Here is a 15,433-nt window from a genome sequence, read left to right on the forward strand (position 1 = left end):
CACTTACTCTTTCTTGTTGTCACACTCGCGAAGGGCGACGATAAGAGTGAAAGCCCTAGATTATGGAAGGCAACCAGAACACCGCGGCATGCGACCAACGAACTCGGTCTCCGTTCGCTCCACGTCACCTTGCATGAGCTTGGGCCATCCATAACTGCCTAATCCAGAGAAGCACCCAACGTCAAGTACATGTAGAGGAAGCAGTGTTTCCGCGATATGCTCTGGCGCACATTCGACAACGCGCACTAACCCACACGTAGGTCTATGATGTGGAGTTGCAAAGGTCATTGAAACCTACGGGTTGCTCAGCTCCACGAACACCATACTAATGTCCAAGATGAGAGTCTCGAAGGCTTCTATATTCATGAGTCCTTCCAATCATCGATCAATTCGTTCATATGCTTGCTACTGCCCCTCTTCATGGCCCTCGCAGCCTCCGCTCCAACAACGGGCAGCTCTTCGACGCCCTTCTTCTTGAAGCCGTCCGGCACCATCTTCGGACTGAGCAGGCCTACCTGCACCAAAACCGCCGCTTGATCCCAGTACACGTGCTCACTCTCCAGTTTACCACCCATCATGCGTGCAATGGACACCATAGCCACCTCCACTTTCTTCTTCGTCGGCGGTATGCCCGGTAGCATCCACGCAATCTCCTGCGAGTGCGTGAACGAGATGTAAAGCTCATCCACTAATCTCGACCCATCCGTACCAATGGTGCGACTGAGTAACCGCACCCTAAAGTCCGGCGGCAGCGGGTAGAAGAAGCTGCCGTAGAACTGTCCTAGTTCCTCCGTCCCAATGCCGCCGGTCAACGTAGGCCCATGTAGGACGTGCGCAAACGGCCGCAACGACCCCAGCGCCTTCTTCGTATTGCCACTTGCCGTCGCATCAACCAGCGCATCCCGCGCTCCCTCCACATCCGTTTCAGCTCTGAATCCTCGCCTGACGCACTCTAGACTCCGCCCAAAGGCAACTTTCTCCGCGACGGGATCGAACTCATCCAGGTCACTTTCAGCAAAGCCACTCTGGACGCCAGCATAGGTATACGCTTTGAATCCCAACTTCAACACCTCCCCATATCCGGCTCCGGGGTCAATGCGCTTCTTCACAGTCTTCGTCTTGTTCGATTGAATTCCAAGAACCTCTGGATGCCGCTGTACACCTACTTCACTGCCGGCAAGATGGACGAGGACGCGGATACTGGGTGGATACTTGGTGTTGATTGAGGGGATGGTAGAAGGGTAGTAAGCGACAATGGCTACGAGCTTAGGGTGGGCGGGTTTGACATGAGCAGAGAGGATCACTGACGCGGCGTCGTCAAAGGCTACGATAAAGACACCTGAATCAGCACCAATCCCTTCTGCTGGAATAAGGACGAGCAGATACTGTGGTCGGGCAGCTAACCTACAATCCCATAGTACTCGCTCACCCCGAACGCGTCTCCGGCTTGGTGCACACGCTGTACGTACTCCTTCCCACCGTCCAGCAGTGGGACATACTTGGTAGCGAAGCCTTCATCCCGCCACTGCTGCGTCGTCTCCTCGTCGAAGTCCTCGGTCTCCGCAGTCAGAACGATGTTGAGATTCTTCGACTTGTTCAATGAGTTGAAGAAGTCGTTGCCTTGCGAATTGAACCAAGGTGTGTCGAAAGCGGATTTCTGCGCCATTGTTCGAGCTTTCTCACGAACACGATGCGGGACGAGTATAGTCAGGGTGATCGTGGCCGATCATGCAGGAACGCTTTACGCGCAGAAACCGGGCCAGCAATCTGCGGGGTTGCCTCGCTTGGCCTACGCATTCGGCTGGAATTAAGCAATGGCACAAAACAGGTACGATGAGGCGGATGACAGAGACAGCAATCGTCATGACACAGACACACCAACCAGTTTTGCAAGTGAACTACCTACCATCACCAACCGCGCCAGGCGGACTCTGCTGTGCTTGATCCCTCTTCTTGCTCGGCGGTCCGATCGTACCCACAGACTTGGGCGTAAAGGGCTTCGCATCCGGTCTTGGGGAGTTCGAGCCAGTACTACCGTTCGAACCCTCGCTCTCCTTGCGATCGACACCACCAACAGCATGACCGTAAGTGTACATGGGCCATGTGTTGCCATGTTGCTGCTGCGGGTTCGCTGCGATGAACGGAGGCTGTTCCTCCCCACCCTCCGTGAAGCCAGAATATTGGCTAAGCATACTGGAGCTGCGGCCGCGCGGCCCTTGATTGTTGTAGCTGTTAGTCTGTTGGTGCGGGACGTACGTCGAGTGGCCGAAAGCGTGCGGGCCGTAAGTTGGGAAGCCATTGGTCTGCGGGCTAAGCGAGCCGTTAGTCTGAGGGATTGTACCTTCCGGAGTCGGCGGAGACGAATACCCAGGATACGCCGGCGGTGCAGCGTTCCAGCTCTGTATTGCGGCAAGCTGTTGGTTAGCCTCGTGACCCTTCGTTTCGTACGTGCTAGTCTCAGCCTCCATAGAGCTGATATTAGCACGGATCTGAGCTTCGTCTTCGTTGCGACGCTGCACGACTTGAGCACGCTCGTAGTCGCGCTTCTGCTTAGCGGTCATGTCAGCTTGCTGCTTGGATGTGAGTTTCTCGAGCTCCTGAATGCGTTGAGCGAGACGAGCCTCCATCCGTTCGTGCTTCGACTTGGAAGCGTCCATATCCGACTTCAGGCTCCCGAGATCGCGATCGGCGTCAGTTTTGGCGTTGAGCAATTCCTTCTCCGCCCTTCGCTTAGCATTCACGGCCGCCTGCCAAGCGGATTTCTTAGCCTCGAAGTCGCGTTGCTCGTTCTCTGGAATGTCGCCAAAAGCATCGATCTGGGCTTTGAGTTCGACTGTTGCCTCCTCAGCTTGGTTCTTGTGCTGTGTGATCTGCTGGATGCGCCGCTCTTGCTTGTCGTCAAGCCCGCCAGAAGAATCTAGTTTGCCTTTCAGGGTATTGATCTCACGACGGATTTCGGAAATGACGCCTTTCTGATCCTTCTTACTCTTCTTCGAACGATTGCGAGCCTCGTTCAGTTTAGCCTCCGCAGATTGTATCGACTGCTTGAGCGTGGTGATTGGCGAGGAAGGCCGCAAAGCGGGATGTTGGGGCTGCGTAGGCGTTGCTGCCGTCTGTTCTGCTGAGGGAGCAGCCTGTGTGATCAAGCTCATAGAACAAAGAACTTGGCCACTGGCGATACCAACAATCTCGCACCTGTAGTTGCCTCTGGGCGCGAGGTCGAAGATCTCACCGTCAAAGCGAGGCTTGCCGTCCGACTCCTCGCCCGTAGCACTTGACATAATGCGCGTCGAACTCCATGCCGCACCGTTGATACGTACAAAGAACGGCTTCGACTTGTCGATACCCGCGCTCACGCTCACGCCTTCCTCCATCTTCTCCACACTCTGCGTTGCCGCATCGTGCGACATCTCCACAGTAAAGTAGACCTCGGTGTCCAGCACCTCGAAGATCCAGACACGGTTAGTATTATGGTTTGTAGTGCTTGCAGAAACTGGTTTAGTGTCATTTGTGTCCATAAGAGCAGCTTCACGAGCGTCATCCGCTGCGTCGCGCTGCTCCATTTCTTTAACGAATGTGACTTTGGTGCTAGCAATTGCTGCCCAAAGCGGTTGCTGGCTCCTGACCTGAGTAGCCTGCCTTTTCTTTTTCTTGCTACTTGACTCGCGAACCTTGCCGTCACGCTGTGACGGTGACGGTCCCGGGGGCCGTCCATCAGTACTTGAGGTTACCTGAGGTGGCTGCGAGACTTCCGGCGCGGCCGTTGGTAATCGCGAGCTAGGGTCGGAGGCAGGAACAGCCGCTTCGGCTTCTGTACTGGTGATTGCTGGTACTGTCTGATCGCGCTCATTAACTCTGACAAGGATGCGGCGAACCCAGGTCGTGACGCCCTGCGAAACGATGTGTATTCCAAGGACCGTACGAATAGCTGAAAACACCCAACCACGCTCGATGTTGGGTGGTGCAATGAAAGACGACGCAGACGGCAAACCGTCGAGCTGTATGCCAATGTCCATCTTGTGTAGCACCGAGCGTAGGTAGTCGAGCGCGGTTAGATGTATCGCCCTGTATCGGAGAACGTGGACTACGCAGACGATGGTGCAGCTTGCCACGATGCTGTACGTCGCTCCACCAGGACTCGCCGCTGCGCCACTCAAGGACACGGCGATGACAGCTTGCGAGAAATCCAGCATAACATTCTGCGCCGCTTTTGACGTGGCAAGCCAAACTCCCCAGAATATCAAATCTACTATCATGACCGTCACTAGGCCCGGATAGCCTACCGACGACGCATGGAAGATTTCTTTGATATTTGGCAGAGTCGAGAGTGAGATGCCGACGGTCGGTGGCACGAATGTTAGCGAAGCGAAAAGCGTTTGAATGAGTAGAACCAGGGTAGGCGGCAGAGACAGTAACAATATCAGGATGGAGATTGCATCCCGAAGCGGATAGTAAGCCAGGATTGTTGAGACAGTAGACAGGGGATTGTCGAAGTTCGAGTAGCTGAACTTGCGTGTGGGCGCCTGAGCCTCCACAGCCGGCGCTGCGGCGGAGGCAGGCTCATTCGCGCAGTCTGCCGTGTCGAGCGGAGTAGCCACTTCTTCCATGGTAGCCTCAGGCGCTGTGCTATCTCTTATTGTGGCGTCAGTCGCTGCCGCATAGTCCTGAGTCGGCGTCTGCGATGCGTCTTCGGGGTCGCAATTCTCCAGAGTTGGCGGGTGCGAGAAGCGGAAGCCTTGATTTAAGCCCGTCGAGGGCAGCGCAGGCGGCGAGGCAGGCGTAGCAGGCTTTCCATTTGCGAGTTGACCGTTCGAATGCTTCCGTGTGACTCGCTTGCCCGGCGCAGCAAGTCCGTTCTCATGCCTGGTGTCCCTCTGGTTCGGCTGTTTCGTCTTCTTCGGCGGCATTCACGATGAACGTCCAGCGTTTACTGTACCACCCCCGCTTGGCTCGTCTGTACAGGACGGCGAGCCAGGAGGGGTTACGGCGTGGTGGAGAAGGATATTGGCAATGCGATGCGGGTCGAGTGAGTGGTGGAAGACTTGCAGGAACTGTTCCGGGCAACGACTGACACAGCCCGAAACACAGAGCGCACAGAGCCTGCGGGTGCGGCCGGAGCTTGAGCAAGCCTCACTTTCGTCTGGTTCAGGCCGAAAAACTTAGTTCTCTACAAGGCTGCTGACTGGACGGACATCAAGCTGTACAGCCGTAAGACCTGTCGCCCAAAAGTGGACTCTGGTTCCATCCCCATTCCCAAGCATGGCCGACAGCGTTTCAAGTCGGGAGTCACAAGCACGCCGCACGCTTCGGCATCTGGACCGCCTCGCGCTGATTTCGACTGAGTGCCATGCCGTCTGCGGGCCGTCGATCATCACCACATGCATCCGTCTCCGCACACCTGCTGACTACGTGTAGTAAGGATGCTTTGAGACCAAGCTCTGCTCGCTATCGTTGTCATTCCGCGCGCAGCACAAAACTCTACCCTTCCGCCAAGTTCCGCTGCAATGGTAACGTACATCGTACGACCGATGCCTGTTCGTCTGAGGGTGCATGGAAGGTTTCTTACGCTGCTTTCGATTTGTGACAAAGCACGTCACGCGGCGCTAGTCTCAATCTAAGAACCAATGATTGTCGATCATACCAACGTTGTGGGGAGATGATGCTTCCTCCTTAGGGAGAGCCCGGCTTCGACCGTTTGCGCATCGCGATTATCGCTCTTGTCACCGCCTCGCGACTGAATATGCGGCTGTCTGCCTGGAACGTCCTTCCCCGGAGCGCAGCGCTTACAGACTGTTGTTGTTCTAGCATCCGTCAACCGTCGGGCGTAGCCGTAGCATCCCCAGACAAGCCAGACCTTCTCCGCCGATCATGTTTGGGCAGATGTAGTGTCAGGCATGTCAGGTAGAATGGACTGCAGCGGAATGGAGCGTGCGTCTCCCCTCTTCGCTACTGGCTTGGTGATCGATATCGACCAGTAGCCGGCCCCTCTCTGGTCCCCATTGCGGCAGAGACCACCATTGCTAGTTAATCAGACCAGCGTGAAGCTACGGGGTATCTAGTAGTAAACCATGGTGCGTCCGAGAACAGCGCAGGTGCAAACACTGATGTGCGAGCCTCAACGGCCCGCATTATCTGTGTCCCAGGTCTCCGTCTCCAGTCGTCGGACCTCCTCGAGCAACGTTCCGACACGCTGACTGTTGGTCGCCTTCGCCTCTTCCTGCAGCCGGAACGTATCGCGGAACACGGCGAGCATCCAAGGAGGCAGAGGCGTCTTCTTCCCGATTCGATAATCGTAGATAACTATATCTTCTATACATCTTGCGGCCGGTCTCTGTTGTAGATCAGACATGATAAGCACATCTAGTATGAAGGATTCTTGTCCGTCATCCGGCATGCTCCGCAGCTTGTGATATACGGAAACTCGGTCGGGATACTTCATAGGCTTCACAAGAATTAGCAGAACGCACGACACCACTCACGACAGCTTTGTATTACGTACAAACTTATACTCCGTTGTAATGGCTTTTAGGATTAGTCCAGTACCGGAAGGAGTCATCAGCTCACTCCAAGCCTTCTTGTTTGCTGGATCGATGTGCATTCCTAGTTTCCGCCCCCATTGGACGCGTCCAGACTCCGCATACCTGACATACATAACATTATTCACATGTCCCATACTGTCCATCTCGCCCCAAACAACCTCTTGCCGGAACAGGCCGCGCCGCTGCGGGTCGGTCAAGAAGCCTTCACTGCCTGCCACAAGCTCTCTCCAGTCTAGAGCAAGCTGCTTGAGGATACGACCGGCTTTGTCCGTCTGTTGGGGATCCAGGCCAAAAGTGATGCATCTCCCAATGCGCTGCTTCACGTCCGAGAGCCATCGAGGGCTGAGATGGGCTGTCTTCGGCGCATTCGAATGGTAACGTCTGGAAGCTTTGGTAATTGGGCATACGGCAGGCTTGAGAGCCGCTCTCAATACTGGCACCCTAGCCATGGTATGAATACAGGCGGCGGACAATGCCGCAATTGACTCATTCGCGCATTCTGCCGTCCGTAACTTGCTGCCCCCGCCGATTGTTGTACCCAGGATGAGCACCTCACACTAAGATGTTGATAGCCGGAGAGATATGTCCTTGCACAAGGGACGAAACATCCGAGCCAGCCGAGGCATCAACGGAGCCCAGTCCGCAACCTCTCCACGTTTTCGTCATGATGTGCACTACAAGAACGATTGACTTAAGCAGAACATTATGCTTCTTGAAAGCTGTTATCGTAGTTACACTTTCGAGTACGTCCCATTGATGGTTAGTTTAAATGTCGACAGCATCTCCCCTCCGTTACCAAGTGATCCGTATCTACAAAGGTCGGTATCCGCGAGCTTACTTCGACATACCCTAAGATGCTCACCATCAGTCATAGAACTCCTATACCTTGGTCGAGAGTATCCGCTAGGTTACGACTACTTTCGACCACGTCTGCACAAGGCTTTCATCGCGAAGGCTGGCATGGAAGATGAAGGTCAAATTCGGAAGGGTATCGAGCAAGCCGAGTACGTAAAGAAGGGTAGGTCTGAGCCGAATGCGTTCCATGATGCTATCGAAAACGGAATGACTAACAGAATGATAGAGATCGAAGCGTTGTTAGTATCCCGTATCATGAGCCACCAAGGGTATATCCATCGCTTGCCTAGCACTAACGCCGCCCTAGATACTACCTCAAGCGGTACCGTACGCTCAAGCAACGCTATGAGAAAACCTGAATATCGTGCGCCTCTCTCCGTTGCGGACGTCATTCAGACGGTCGCTTAGTAGCCCACCACGCCCCAAGCTCGAGACACTCCGACAAGAACGCTCCTTTGGACGGATCAAGCAGATCATTCATCATGGTTGCCCACCAGTGGCTCCACTCTTCTGTGTTCTTGCTACTCGCTTCCTTGAGCAAAGGTTCTAGGCTTTCGATTTCCTGAAGGATGGTTATAAGTGCTGTCTGCCGCAGCGCCATCTGGTTCTCATTCAGCGCACCGTCAACGAGTTTCGATTTGGCCTTTAGCGACATCGGTGAGTCGACGAGACTGCTATTTGGCCGCCCAGACTGCTCGCGCTCCCATCGAAGCTCACCAAGCGGAATGGCCACACGTCTGGACCCAATGTCTGTCAAGTCGGGTTCCTGGAGAAGGATCTGCGCTATGCGCGCACAAGGAGTGGGTGGTAGTTTACGCACGTCCAGCGCGTTTTGAATCCACATGTTGGCCCTCTGAAAGTGTCTGTTCTGCGCTGAACCAAACGGCATTCCTGGGGCTATTATGAACGTTCCAGTCTGCTCAGCAGTCCGGTAGTCCTTTGGTTGCGTGGTCGGAGATGACCGCGGATGAGGTAGCAACGATCGCAACACATGGTCAGACTCCCAAATCTCAAGCGTGCCATTATCAGACAGTATCCGAATGATTTCATCGAGCAGCTTCTGAAACGCTGGCCCCATTGGTAGTGCTAAGCTCATGTCTTTGAGCATGACAAGGTCAAACTCTTCGTCATCGAAAGGCAGTGGAATGCGACGAATGTCATGCTGGACGAAGGTCCAGTCCATACCTTCCTTGCTAAGATTTGGGGCCAAGGGTGCAACGTCGAGGCCAGTAAAGGAGACGTTGGCATAGCCGAGCGAGCGGAAGAAATCATGACACATTGCAGACCAGTATGCGCTTCCGCAGCCGAGCTCCAGCACCCTCTGCGGGACGTCTGTACTCGTCCTGCGTGAGCAAGAAGCCCCGCCGAATACTGTGCATCCCAACAGCGTCCTGAGATTTTGACGTTGTATCTCAGGTAGATCACATGGTAATGGGTAAGGCAGCTCGCGCAAATAACGCCGTCCGTGTCGAAGCTCATAAGGATTGTCTAATAAGGTTTTGTGCGCCGCATCCGAGAGCGACGAAGAGCTTGACCGCGAGCTAGTTGTGTTAGCTCGGGGTCCATCCATGCTCGCATTTCCATAGTCGTCTCTTCTATGACGTTCCGTAGTAATAATAACAGGTATCGGAACTCCGAGCTCAGGCTTGCTATTGTTGCCAGAGACAGTCCTCCAAAGATGAGCGTCCTTTACGTTTCCATGAGCCACTTCGTGCTGTATCTTGTGTCGATTAGCCGCAAGGCGTGCTTGCGCGTACTGCTTCTGGCCAGACGAATTGTGGACGGTATAAGCATAGAACGCACCGTCCATGATGCCTCTTTTATCTGCCACGCCGCCCGTGCGGACATAATCGGCCTAGACGGATTCCTTGCAGCAATTGGTACCCACCAAGGAGTAAGCTCATGGAGATGGGCCCAGTAGAGGCAGGTGGCCGTGCCGCCGGCTGCGCGTGGCCCACGTTAACCGCGCCTAGCTCCGAACTTGTGGACGGCGCAAATGCAAGTGGTCGTTCAACGGAGCAATTCGGCGAAGTGAACACATGGAATACGCATGGGATGATGTGGGAGGACAGCGAAAGCAGCCACTAATTACGCGGCGAGCTCGGAGCAGGGGTGGAAGAATTGGGTGTGAAACAAGCTGTGCCTCATGTAGCGCAGCGAATGATCGAGCGCAGCCCTACTCTACTTGTTACCCAACGGCCGTGTTGCCAATCGAGCTGTCAGAATGTCTCGTCGATCGCACGAAACTAACGGCATGTAGACCCGCAATGAAACATGCACGGATAGATGGCTTGTAGCCCCTGCCGGCATATCTACCCACTAGATGGCCCACGACACTGCGCGCCGAATCTGCTCGGACACTCACGAATCGTAGGCGTTTAGCCGGAGCTTCTGTGCTGTGCATAAGCGAGCACACGCGAGTCAGCTGCCAAAGTCCGAGCAATCAGAAAGCCAAGTAGAAAGTCTATTCGAACGACCACTGTCTACGTTCATGCAAGCAAGCATGCTGTGACCGTCTTTAATGCTCCATTCCTCGTTGCATATCTGACCCTGGAAAGGCTTGACGGCAAGTCGGCAGCGCCGATGACGAAGTTGGAACCGGATATCCCACGATCTGTTAGCCTAGCATCTCGTCCAGCCACCTTAACTGCACGACACTAACATCCCGCGCATACGCTTTAGTCGTGTACACGAATTTGTCGTACATGATGGCCTCCACTTTCTTCCCGAACAGCACACTGCTGGGATGGATCGCTACCGTCTGGTTACCGACGAACGTCTTGTAGCTGCCGTCCGGGCACAACCGTGCCACATTGCCACCGAACCCTCGCAAAAAACACTTCAATATGCGTTCTTGCGTGGATTCATCCGGTGCTGAGCTGGCCTTTGCGTCATCACGTAAGAGCTTAGCGTGCTTGCATTGAGCTCTGAGCTGCTTGCGGACGTCCATCACATTCTGCATGGCTCGGTGAGAGATTAAGTGATCATCTGCCCATCTTCGTCTGTCCGAGTTTTCAGCCGCGTACGTCTGGATTGCTGCGAGGTATGTCAGGTGGTCACCTTGTCGTCGAAGAAGCTGTTCTCGTGCCGCTGCCGCTTTCTCTCGAACATCCTCGGTCTGCGCAGTCAAGAAAATGTTCTCCACATCCAGACACGCCACGATGTCGATCACCTCAAGCAGACAATCCATCTCTGGCCGGGCAGCTTCGACGATTACGCGACCGAGAGAAGGCGTGAGGGGCAAGCGCGCAATCTGGCGGCCAAGGGCACTGATTGAACCGTGCTCTTCGAGCGCTCCAAGCTGTAGAAGATGCAGAAGCGCTTTCTCCATAGCTTCCGTTGGTGGCGGTGTAAGGAACGGGAAGGTCAAAACATCACTCGCGCCTCTTGCCTTCATTGTTAAGATTGCGGCACTTAAGTCGCATCGTAGTATCTCCGGCGTGGTGTCGTTATCAAGAGCATTGTACGCAATTTGGGTGTACAGTCGGAAGCATTGCCCAGGTGCTTCTCTGCCAGCACGACCCCGTCGCTGATCTGCAGATGATTTAGAGATCTGCTTGACGAGCAGCGAGTCTAATCCAAGCCTGTTGCGGAACTGCTTGACCTTCGCTTTGCCCGTGTCAATGACAAAGCGAACACCAGGTACAGTTACCGACGTCTCCGCGATATTGGTCGACAGAATGACCTTGCGGGTGTTGGGCGGAGGAGGCTGGAAGATCCGCTGTTGAGCCGCTTGTGGGAGCGCAGCAAAGAGCGGTAAAACTGAGATGCCTGGAAATTCGGCTGATAGGTTAAGTGCGTATTCTTCGACAAGCTGCTGCAGCGACTGGATGGTCTCTTGACCTGTCATGAAGACAAGGATGTCTCCAGGCATTGGCTCTTTGCAATGAATCTGAAATATGCGATGAAGTGCTGCCTCAATAACGTCGTCTGACGGACTGTCAACGTAATGCGTCTTTACAGGATACTGCCTGCCCTCGACCTGACACATTACCGCGCGATCTTGCGGAGCGTCTCCATTCGGCTTATCATCAGAGAAACCTTCCCAAGAGGCCTCATTGACCAGTCTGCCATCTCTAGACGGATCAGAGGAAGCCTCAAAGAAGCGGCGCAAGCTGTGCACGTCAGCCGTGGCGCTCATGACAATCACTTTGAGATCCTTCCTGCTGCCTAGCAGCTGCTTCAAGAAGCCTAAGATGAGGTCAACATTAACGCTACGTTCGTGCACTTCATCCACAATAATACAGCCATACTGGCCCATCTTTGTGTCACGTAGCATTTCCTGTAGTAACATGCCCTCTGTGAGGAACTTAATCCGCGTAGACGGGCTGGTAGACTCATCAAAGCGGACCGAATAGCCAACTTTCGACGCCGGAGAAGATGAGCCCAATGGCGTGCCCATCTCCTCAGCGACACGGCGGGCCAAGGATATGGCCGCCACCCTTCTAGGCTGCGTTACCGCGATCTTGCCAGAAAAGCCGGGTGAATCCAGCAGAAACTGCGGTACCTGAGTACTTTTGCCAGAACCTGTCTCGCCAGACAAGATAAGCACGTTGTGATTCCGAAGTGCTTGTTGAATCTCCTGCTGCCTCGACCATATCGGCAGTTGCTTCCTCGTTTCTAAGAGCTTTACGCGCTTCTGCTGCAGAGGAGACTGCTCGACGGTCCGCTTCCGTTTGACACCATTGACGGCCTGAGCAGCGTCCTTTACTTGCGGTATCGCCATATCCGCGGTCATCGAAAGCCGTCGCGGACATAGAAAGCATGAGGTATTTGTGTCAAAGCAAGAGAGTCGCATTTGCACCCCGGGTATCTTGGCATGCGTCAACGCGTGCTTAGCGTGTTTCGTGCAATCGACTTCGTATGCTTCGCAACTCTTATGTGACAGCTCCTCCCCTGGTCTTTAACAGCAATAATCAAACGGGTAAGATGACGCTGGGCTTTCGGCGCCTCAACGAGCGCCAAAAGCGTCCGAACGAGAACATCGACTTCATTAAGCCTGACCCTAATGCAAGCGAGGAGGACCAGGCGATCGCGCAGCACTTCTTGTCCAAGATTGCCGCTCAATGCTTCCCGGTGATGAAAGAGGATCACTTGTTCGTAAGGTCTCTCGAAGAGTACGCGCCTAATCCAGAGTTCCTAGGGCGGAACTTCAATGCTGGCGAGTGCATACAGCTCGTATTGAAGGATAAGAAGGGGAGATGGCTCGCCTTCAAATATGTGCAGATGGTGATGATGCACGAGCTTGCTCATTGTAAACAGATGAATCACTCTCGATATTTCTGGGCTGTGAGAAACCAGTACGCTGAGATGATGGAAGGGCTATGGGCGAAGAATTACCAGGGTGAAGGCATGTGGGGTCGGGGCCAGGATCTTACGAACGGGCAGTTTGTCAATGACCGTATGCCAGAAGACGTCGATATTCCTGAGCATCTCTGTGGCGGCACATACCGCAGATCGAGAGGCAAAAAGAGGAAGAGGGGCGCAGAAGGCCCAGCGGACAGGCCGAGATTGAGTTACGCGGAAAGGCAACAGAAGCGGATCGCAAAGAAGTTCGGCAAGCACGGAGAAGGCTCAGCGCTCGGGGACGATGAGCTAGTGCGTGGCGCCCTTGATCGTACTTCTGGTAAGAGACACGCCGGCAAACCACGCGTGGCGAACAGCAAGCGTGGCCGCGATTTGCGAGCCAGTGCTGCTCTGGCACGCTTCGAGGCGGCAAAGACTAAAACTGCGATACCGCCAGAGCGGACACCAGAGCTGGACGATGACGATGACGATGGCAGCGGCACGGACTCCGGCTGGTCAAGCGATGAGGACGTCGTTTCCTCTGCGTCTATCCTTCTCAGAAGGAAGGCTGGACAGATTAACAAGATTGATGGCGAAACCTTGATCAAAGTCTGCGGCGGTGAAGGCGATCAAGAGGATGGAGGCCAGGACGAGATGGACGCCCTGCGTTTGCTGAGTGTCAAAGCTAGAACCCCGGTACGAGCACCCCTGTCAGACAGCTCCACTGTCAACGATCCGAGGCCAATGATAGCGGACAGTGGTTCTGATACTGAAAGTGATACTGGACAAGATGCTGTTGCGTTTGCAGAAGCCAAGCAGGAAACAAGTGTGTCACCGCCTGGGGCGGGTGCCCTCAACGACAACACAATTTCATCCTCTACCGACGTCCCTGCTTCTAGTGAAGTAGATCGGCCAAACGGTACTATCTGCCCAATCTGCTCGCTTGAAAACGATCTCGCGTCTCCGACTTGTATTGCCTGCTCGCACGTACTCAAACTTGCACTGGTGAAGGACCACTGGAGCTGTAGAAGCGCGGCGTGTGTTGGGAGCAAGTACGTCAATGCTGGAGATTTCGGCCGCTGCGGAGTCTGTGGTGGCCAGAAGCCTGATTCTCGTGCCGCTGATGGGAAGCCTATGGAAATGACGACCAACGATCTTTTACGCTGGGATTGAGCTGCTCAATGTACAATGTAATGCAATGCTGTCTGTGGGCGGCATACATTGGCCACATTATCTAAGAACCGCCGCTGCATGCTCGCCACAGTCGACACGCCAGAGACTCCAGCATCTATTAATCGACGACATCGTCGCGAAGCGCAAAAGCTTGCTTGACAACTTCCTCCATCTTACTGCGGATCGCATCATGGAACATCACATTCGTCGTAAACACCTTACAGCCCTTCACCTTTCGTGCTGTCTCCATGCTCATATCGAAGTCAACATACATGTCTTCAACATATGCCGCAGCATATACTGGCACCTCGTTGCGACTCAGCTGTTCCGCATCGTAGAGAGGACTCCAATTGTCGTCCGCGGCGACCTTTTCAGCAGCATCCTGCACCTTGCGAAGTTCGCTGTAGTCCTCGAACATCCATGGATAAATCATCTCGCCTGTGAGAAAGATCGGTTGACCTTCATCCTTGTCAAGGCTGAACGCCTGCTCGTATTCTGAGAGTATGCGATGTGCAGACCATTTGGGTGCTTGCCCTTGGCAGTAGATTGGCTCATGCAGTATAGAGTATATCAAATGCTCATCGTATCCGACGCTGTGGTCAATTGCTGTTAGCGTTCCCCGTGTTAGATGACCGAAGCTCCCGATGTCGTTAGCTGCACGGAGGACGATGTCATGCACCATGTCTAGACCTCCATGTGCGCCGAACAGAATGCCCATCTGCTGAAAGCGCCGTCGAGTAAGCGTGCCTTCCGACGGTAGTCTGATCTTGCCATCTCCGAAGCGAGAAAGGTACTTCATGACTGTCTTCACTCTTGCCACATCTTCTGGAAACTTGTCGTAGTAGGCCTCATTACGTCGAATGACCTGCTTGTACAGACGCCGGTAGACCTCGTCTGGATCCCTAACGGAAATCGGTGCGAGTCCGCCGAAAATGAAAGACTCTCTGAGCCCTTCGGGGTGAAACGAGAGGTAGGTCAGGCTGCAGAAGCCGCCAAAAGACTGGCCCATGATACTCCACCTCTTCTTTTCCTCGGGGTAGTCCGCCGTCAGAGCCTGGCGGATGGCTTCACAGTCCTTGACTATGGAGTCTGCACGGTATAGCTTGAGATACTTGGCCTGGACGTCAGTGTCACCTCGCATCTGTAACGTGCTTGCGGTAACAGGTGAGCTTAGTCCCACACCTCGTTGATCAAGGTAGAGCATCTGGTAGCCTCGGTCGAGTACGGGGTGCGTCCATGGATATTGCTGAGGTGCTCGGCACTCCATGCCAGGACCGCCTTGGAGCCAGCACATCCATGGTAATTGATCCTTTTCAGGCGAGGCATCTTTGACGATTCCGAGATCATGCTTACGGACGGAACGTGCGAAGATGCGAAGTGTGCCAGATGATGGGTGGTTATAGTCTTTTGGGACGTCGAAGAAGTGTTCCGTAACCTGAAGTTTGCCTTCAGACTCTGTTAGCTACAGTATTACCGACGATCAACGTCTGATGTGACTTACCTGCCACTCGATACGAATGCTGACTGACTATCTTTGCTGGTGAGATTGTCGGCATCTTGCCACTCAGTCTAAGCATGGG

The 15,433-nt window shown here is 54.2% G+C and overlaps 8 protein-coding genes across 8 annotated transcripts; 2 read left to right on the forward strand and 6 right to left on the reverse strand.

Annotated features, from left to right (window-relative positions):
- Positions 1-210: 210 nt before the first annotated feature.
- BAUCODRAFT_102413 (uncharacterized protein) lies at positions 211-1,719 on the reverse strand. Its single transcript, XM_007674409.1, has 2 exons — positions 1,405-1,719; positions 211-1,324 (listed from the first exon to the last, which is right to left on the reverse strand). The coding sequence occupies exons 1-2, from the start codon at positions 1,664-1,666 to the stop codon at positions 363-365; spliced, it is 1,224 nt and encodes a 407-aa protein (XP_007672599.1). The 5' UTR covers positions 1,667-1,719; the 3' UTR covers positions 211-362.
- Positions 1,720-1,840: 121 nt separating this feature from the next.
- On the reverse strand, positions 1,841-5,033 carry BAUCODRAFT_365284 (uncharacterized protein). Its single transcript, XM_007674410.1, has 2 exons — positions 2,368-5,033; positions 1,841-2,310 (listed from the first exon to the last, which is right to left on the reverse strand). Exons 1-2 carry the CDS (start codon positions 4,905-4,907, stop codon positions 1,899-1,901), a joined length of 2,952 nt encoding a protein of 983 aa, XP_007672600.1. The 5' UTR covers positions 4,908-5,033; the 3' UTR covers positions 1,841-1,898.
- Positions 5,034-6,124: 1,091 nt separating this feature from the next.
- BAUCODRAFT_40694 (uncharacterized protein) lies at positions 6,125-6,907 on the reverse strand (the record flags this gene model as incomplete). The annotated part of the gene is made up of 2 exons (XM_007674411.1): positions 6,125-6,442; positions 6,500-6,907. Coding segments are annotated over 2 exons (726 nt in total), but the record flags the coding sequence as incomplete, so codon positions are not given.
- A 401-nt stretch (positions 6,908-7,308) lies between these two features.
- On the forward strand, positions 7,309-7,802 carry BAUCODRAFT_63807 (uncharacterized protein; the record flags this gene model as incomplete). Its single annotated transcript, XM_007674412.1, has 2 exons — positions 7,309-7,357; positions 7,414-7,802. 2 exons carry the CDS (start codon positions 7,309-7,311, stop codon positions 7,800-7,802), a joined length of 438 nt encoding a protein of 145 aa, XP_007672602.1.
- Positions 7,783-8,964, reverse strand: BAUCODRAFT_63871 (uncharacterized protein; the record flags this gene model as incomplete). Its single annotated transcript, XM_007674413.1, has 1 exon — positions 7,783-8,964. One exon carries the CDS (start codon positions 8,962-8,964, stop codon positions 7,783-7,785), a length of 1,182 nt encoding a protein of 393 aa, XP_007672603.1.
- Positions 8,965-9,908: 944 nt separating this feature from the next.
- On the reverse strand, positions 9,909-11,378 carry BAUCODRAFT_30563 (uncharacterized protein; the record flags this gene model as incomplete). Its single annotated transcript, XM_007674414.1, has 1 exon — positions 9,909-11,378. A coding segment is annotated over exon 1 (1,252 nt), but the record flags the coding sequence as incomplete, so codon positions are not given.
- A 945-nt stretch (positions 11,379-12,323) lies between these two features.
- Positions 12,324-13,853, forward strand: BAUCODRAFT_21762 (uncharacterized protein; the record flags this gene model as incomplete). The annotated part of the gene is made up of 1 exon (XM_007674415.1): positions 12,324-13,853. The coding sequence occupies one exon, from the start codon at positions 12,324-12,326 to the stop codon at positions 13,851-13,853; it is 1,530 nt and encodes a 509-aa protein (XP_007672605.1).
- Positions 13,854-13,971: 118 nt separating this feature from the next.
- BAUCODRAFT_63307 (uncharacterized protein) lies at positions 13,972-15,409 on the reverse strand (the record flags this gene model as incomplete). Its single annotated transcript, XM_007674416.1, has 2 exons — positions 13,972-15,299; positions 15,355-15,409. 2 exons carry the CDS (start codon positions 15,407-15,409, stop codon positions 13,972-13,974), a joined length of 1,383 nt encoding a protein of 460 aa, XP_007672606.1.
- Positions 15,410-15,433: the final 24 nt, after the last annotated feature.

This window comes from Baudoinia panamericana (genome assembly GCF_000338955.1).
Source record: "Baudoinia panamericana UAMH 10762 unplaced genomic scaffold BAUCOscaffold_2, whole genome shotgun sequence".
Lineage (NCBI taxonomy): Eukaryota > Fungi > Ascomycota > Dothideomycetes > Mycosphaerellales > Teratosphaeriaceae > Baudoinia > Baudoinia panamericana.

Bases quoted from the DNA above. Each gene is read 5' to 3' on its own strand.
- BAUCODRAFT_102413 (XM_007674409.1), bottom strand. From the start codon at position 1,666: ATGGCGCAGAAATCCGCTTTCGACACACCTTGGTTCAATTCGCAAGGC. The intron at 1,325-1,404 runs GTTAGCTGCCCG...TCTTTATCGTAG, and splicing joins CGAGTACTATGGGATTGTAG to CCTTTGACGACGCCGCGTCA.
- BAUCODRAFT_365284 (XM_007674410.1), bottom strand. From the start codon at position 4,907: ATGCCGCCGAAGAAGACGAAACAGCCGAACCAGAGGGACACCAGGCAT. The intron at 2,311-2,367 runs GTATTCGTCTCC...CGGCTCGCTTAG, and splicing joins GCACCGCCGGCGTATCCTGG to CCCGCAGACCAATGGCTTCC.